General features: G+C 60.6%; 1 protein-coding gene across 1 annotated transcript; it reads left to right on the forward strand.

Moving 5' to 3' along the window:
* Positions 1-112: 112 nt before the first annotated feature.
* On the forward strand, positions 113-5,646 carry EMH_0067550 (uncharacterized protein; the record flags this gene model as incomplete). Its single annotated transcript, XM_013498636.1, has 6 exons — positions 113-1,036; positions 1,138-1,992; positions 2,531-2,797; positions 3,756-3,853; positions 4,137-4,620; positions 4,846-5,646. 6 exons carry the CDS (start codon positions 113-115, stop codon positions 5,644-5,646), a joined length of 3,429 nt encoding a protein of 1,142 aa, XP_013354090.1.
* Between the last annotated feature and the right edge of the window lie 52 nt (positions 5,647-5,698).

Consider the following 5,698-nt stretch of genomic DNA (forward strand, 5'->3'; position numbering starts at 1 on the left):
AGCAGCAAGACACGCAGCGGTGGCGGCAGACACAGCAGCTGCGGCAGACACAGCAACAGCAGCAGCAGCAGCAGCAGCAGCAGCAGCAGCACCATGTACCCTTCAGGCAGTCATGCCACGCCCAACTCCCACAGCGGCGGGGGCGCTGCTGCCTGAGGGGAACCAATTTGCTGCTGCTGCTGCTGCTGCTGCTGCTGCTGCTACTCCGGCGTGCTGCAGCAGCCGCAACTGCAGCAGCACGTGTAGAGACGCCGCGGGCGGCAGCAGCAGCACGTGCTGCATCCATTCGCAGCAAATGCTGCAGCAGCAGCGGCAGCACCGGCGGGCGCCGAAGGCAGCAGCAGCAGCAGCTGCTGTCTGCTGCAGTGCCGCTCGCCATAGGCAGCACAAGCAGCAGCAGCAGCAGCAGCAGCAGCAGCAGTGTCGTGTTGCAGCCGTCGGAGGTGCTGCTGCTACTCTTGCTGCAATGGACCCCGCAGCAGGAACAGACACGCAGCTGATTGCTGCTGCCGTCGCCCGCGTGCTGCACCTACAGCGACAGCAGCAGCAGCAGCAGCAGCAGCAGCAGCAAGTGAATGCAGCTATGCCGCTGTCTCTCCTCGCGTCCCAAATGGAATCTTTGCTGCTGCAGCACGGCATCCCCCCCTCATCTGGTCGCGGGTCGCTGCTGCAGCACCTGCTGCTGCAGCAATGGCCTGTGCTGCAGCAGCAGCTGCAGCAGCAGCAACTGCAGCAGCAGCAACTGCAGCAGCAGCAACTGCAGCAGCAGAACACGCTGCACCCACCAGCAGCACAGGAGCAGCAGCAGGAAAGGTCAGCCGCCCCCCGCCTTACCTTAGAAATTGTCGCATACCATCCGCAGCAACAGCAGCAGCAGCAGCGCCTGCAGCAGCAGCAGCAGCAGCAGCAGCAGGGTCTGTATCTGCTTGAGAAGGCCTGTGATCGTGCTCTGCGGCGGCAGGCCGTGGATGTGCTGCAGCAGTGGCAGCAAGCAGCAGCAGCAGCAGCTGCTGCTGCTGCTGTTGCTGCAGAAGCAGTGCGGCAGGCTGTTTGCTGCTCGCTGCAGCGAAGCGTGCNGCTGCTGCTGCTGCTGTTGCTGCAGAAGCAGTGCGGCAGGCTGTTTGCTGCTCGCTGCAGCGAAGCGTGCTGCAGTGTTGGGTAGCAGCAGCAGCAGCAGCAGCAGCTCGCCGACAAGAGCAGCAGCAGCAGCAGCAAAAGAAGGAAGCAGCACTGCTTCGTCTCTGTCGTTTTATTTGGAGGCTGGCGATGAGAGGGGCGCTGCAGCAGCTGCAGCAGCAGCTGCTGCTGCTGCAGCACTCGCGCAGCAGCAGCAGCAGCAGCAGACTTAAGGAGGAAGCTTTTAGGGCTTGGCTTTGCTGCTACCTGCCGCAGCAGCGACGCCTGAAGCAGCTCGGTGCTGTTGCTGCTGCAGTACGACAGCAGCAGCAGCAGCAACAGCAGCAGCAGACGTGGCTTATGTGGAGGCAGCAGCAGCAGCAGCACAGCGACAGCAACGCTCTGCGCCTTCGCCTGTTCACTGCGGTGCAGCAGCAGCGGCTGCAGCAGCAGGTGCTGCTGGTGCTGCAGCAGCACCGCTTGCAGCAGAAGCAACTGCGTGCTGCAGCAGCAGCAGCACAACGGCGTGTCTCTCTGCTGCTGCTGCATGCAGCAATGAGGGATTGGCGTGCTGCTGCAGCAGAAAGCAGAGAAGAAGCTGCTGCTGCTGCCCCCCAGCGGAGCGCAGCAGCGACGCTGGCCGTTGTGCGTTTCGTGGCGTTGCATGCACAGCAGCAGCAGCAGCAACAGCAGCAGCAGCAGCAGCAGCAGCAGCGGACGCTGGCCCACGCTGTGCAGCAGCTCAGCAGCAGCAGACAGTCACCGCCTTTTCCTCCTTTTGTTTCTCTGCTGCTGTCTTCCGTGCCCCTGGAGCTGCCTATACACCCCAAACGAATGCTGCAGAACGCCCCTCTTATTGCCGATACACTCAAAGCAGTATGCTGCTGCTGCTAGTGCTGCTGCTGCTGCTGCTAGTGCTGCTGCTAGTGCTGCTGCTGCTGCTACTGCTGCTGCTGTTGCTGCTAGTGCTGCTGCTGCTGCTGCTAGTGCTGCTGCTGCTGCTGCTGCTGCTAGTGCTGCTGCTGCTGCTGCTAGTGCTGCTGCGAGTGCTGCTGCTACTGCTAGTGCTGCTGCTAGTGCTGCTGCGAGCGCTGCTGCTACTGCTAGTGCTGCTGCTAGTGCTGCTGCTGCTGCTGCTAGTGCTGCTGCTGCTGCTAGTGGTGCTACCGGTGCTGCTGCTGTTGCTGCAAGCGTTGGTACTGCTGCTGTCGNGCTGCTGCTGCTGCTAGTGGTGCTACCGGTGCTGCTGCTGTTGCTGCAAGCGTTGGTACTGCTGCTGTCGCTGGTGATACTTCTGCTGCTGCTGCTGCGTCGGCTGCGCTGCACTTGTGCTGCTGCTGCTGCTGACCGCAGAGGCTGCTGCAGCAACTGCTGCTGCGTCTTGTTGCTGTTGCTGCTGCTGCTGCTGCTGCAGGAGTTTCTGCGTATTTCCTTCCGTTCATGGCGTCAGTGGGCTGCTGCTGCAGCTGCATTTCGGCAGCAGCAGCAGCAGCGTTTGCTGCGGCTTGCATTTGAGGGGATGATGGTTGTTGCTGCGCGGCAGCAGCAACTGCAGCAGCAGCAGCTAGCAGCAGCAGCAATCAGCAGCAAACTGCTGCTGCAGTCCGCCTGGAGACTGTGGCAGCAGCGCTGTCTTCGCTACTCTTCCTTCCGGCAGAGATGTCACGCCTTGCTGCAGCAGGTCTGCTGCTGCTGCTGCTGCTGCTGCTGCTGTTGCTGCTGCTGCTGCTGCTGTTCCTACTGATACTGCTGCTGCTGTTGTTGCTGCCGCTTCTTTCGTTGGTGCTGCTTCTATTGTCTTTCTGTTGCTGTAGCTGTGTTGGCGTTGTTGTTGCTGCTGCTGCTGGTGTTGCTGCTGCTGCCGGTGCTGCTGCAGCTCCAGAAGTTGCTGTTGCTGCAGCTGCTGCTATTGCTTACATTTAGCTGCTGCAGCTGTGTGGTGTTTCTGCTGCTGCAGCGGAAGGTGTATCTGCAGCAGCAAGCCTTCTCTAGCTGGCGTGTCTTTGCTGCAGCAGCNTGCTGCTGCAGCGGAAGGTGTATCTGCAGCAGCAAGCCTTCTCTAGCTGGCGTGTCTTTGCTGCAGCAGCAGCACAGCAGCGGCAGCACGAAGCAGCTGCTGCTGCAGTGCTGCGACGCAAGCGGCTGCAGCTCTTCTTCAGTTTGTTGCAGATGGTCTTTAGGGTGGGTCTCCGCACACCTAGCTAGCTAGCTAGCCAGCTAGCTATCAAGCTAGCCATCTAGCTAGCTATCTATCTGGCTATCTAGCTATCTAGCTACCTAGCTAGCTAGCTATCTAGCTATCTAGCTAGCTAGCTGGCTGGCTAGCTAGCTAGCTAGCTAGCTAAGAAGATAACCAGCTAGCTAGCTAGCTATACACAGCCACCAACCCACACAGTGCGCTCATCTCTATGTACCCAGCCTGAGGAGTAGCTAGCTGGCTAGCTAGCAGCAAGCTAACTAATCACAAAGTAGCTAGCTGGCTAGCTAGCTAGCTAGCTGGGTTGATAGGTAGCTAGCTGAGTAGTGTAGCTGGCTAGCTTGTAGATGCGTAGCTAGCTGGATAAAATACCGCCAGTTGCGTCTGCTGCCGAGCTGCTGCTGCTGCTGCTGCTGCTGCTGCTGCTGCTGCTGCGCTGCAGAAGCACCGCCGTGCTGCTGCCTGCAAGGAGGCCTCCACCCTACTGCAGCAGAAGCATTTGCTGCGCCGTGCATTCTTCTCCCTGAGAATGAACGTCGAGTCCGTCTCCTGCTGCTGCTGCTGCTGCTGCTGCTGCTGCAGTTGCTGCTGGTGCTGGTGTTGCTGCTGCTGCTGTTGCTGCAGTGCTTCCTGCTGCTTCAGTTGTTGTTCCTGCTATTGCTGCTGTTGGTGCTGCTGCTGCAATTGCTGCTGGTGCTGCTGTTGGCGCTTTCCTTCTGCTGGGCGTGGGCTGCGGCTCGTGCTGCTGCTGCGGTGTCTGCTGCTGCTATGGTTGCTGCTGCTGCTGCTGCTGCTGCTGCTGCTGCTGTTCTGCTGCATGCAGGGAGGAGAAGAAGCTGCGAGAGGCGCGGCGTGTTTGTCAGCTGCTGCAGCAGCGGCAGCTGCTGCGGCTGTGGTGGACTGTTGCTGCTTCTGCTGCTGCGCTGCAGCAGATGGCTGTGCTGCTGCAGCAGCGGCGAGAGAAGCAGCAGCTGGGTTTCCTTTTTGCTGCTTGGCGGGCAGCAGAAGGCCGACGGAAGCTGCTGCGGCAGCAACAGCTCTTGCTGCAGCAGCAGCAGCAGCAACTGCTGCTGCAGCACGTCATGCATGTGTGGAAGCAGCGGCTGCAGCAACGCAGACAAGCAGCAACAGCAGCAGCAACAGTTGCTGCTGTCTGCAGCCGCATGCTGCTGCGCTGCGGCTGGCAGGCATGGAAGCAAGCTGAGAGGCTGCAGCAGCAAGAAGCAGCACTGCAGCAGCAGCAGCAGCAGCACAGCAAGCGGCAGGTGCTAGACGCTTGGATGTCTCTTCTGGTGTCAGTCAGGCTGGTGAGCTGCTGCTGCTTCTCCCTTTCCTGCTGCTGCGCTTCGTGCTGCTCTGTTGCTGCTGTTGCTGCTGCTTTTCCTGCTGCTGCTGCTGCTCAGCTGTTGCTGCTGCAGCTCCGTTGTTGGTGTTGCTACCTTGTTCTTGCCGCTGCTGTGGTGTTGCTGCTGCTGCTGGTCGTGCTTCTACTTTTGTTGCTGCTGCTGCGGTTGCTGCTGCTGTTGCTGCAGCGGGTCTTGCATGCGCGAGGGTTTGTGCTGCAAGCGGTGCTGCTGCGGCTGCTGAATGCGTGGAGGCGGCGGGCAGCAGCTCGACGCAGCAGTTTGCTGCTGCAGCAGCAGCAGGAGAAGGGGCGACTTGCTGCTGCTTTCACAGGCTGGCAGCAGCAGCAGCAGCAACAGCAGCAAAGGAAGCTTCGGTTGCAGCAGGGCCTCGAGTTGCTGCAGCAGCAGCAGCAGAAGAGGCTCCGTGCTGCGATTCACCGCATGCAAGAAGCAGCAGCACGCAGTCCGCTGGAGCAGCAGGCAGCAGCAGCGCTGCAGCGGCGGCAGCAGCAGCAGCTGCTGCAGCAGACATGGAGACGGTGGCAGCAAGCTTCTCACAAGCAGCAGCTGCTGCTGCGTCTGGGGGCCCTTGCTGCTCGGTGCAAGGCTCGGCTCGCGCTGCAGCAGCTGCGCATGCATGCTGCTGCTGAGGCAGCACTGCAGCAAAGCATTCTCCCCTTCTGTCAGAGCAGCAGCAAACTGCTGCTGCGCCGCTGCTTGCTGCAGTGGGCTGCTGCTGCAGCGCGACAGCAGCAGATGCAGCAAGCAGCAGCCAAAGTCGTGCTGCTGCTGCAGCAGAAGCATCAGACAGCCCTGAGAAGACAATTCACTGCGTGGTGGGTCCTGCAGCAGCAGCAGCAGCAGCAGCAGCAGCAACAGCAGCAGCAGCAGCAGCAAGATTTCCTGCTGCTGCACAAAAAGCAGCAGCAGCAGTACCCGGTCGCTGCAGCAGCGGATGCTTTGTTGCGTTCCCTCGTAGTTCTGTGAGCTGTCTTGCTGCTGCTGCTGGCGTTGCTGCTACTGTATCCCTTGCTGCTGC

The sequence above is a fragment of the Eimeria mitis genome, genomic scaffold (genome assembly GCF_000499745.2).
Source record: "Eimeria mitis Houghton genomic scaffold, Emh_scaff3588, whole genome shotgun sequence".
NCBI classification, from domain to species: domain Eukaryota; phylum Apicomplexa; class Conoidasida; order Eucoccidiorida; family Eimeriidae; genus Eimeria; species Eimeria mitis.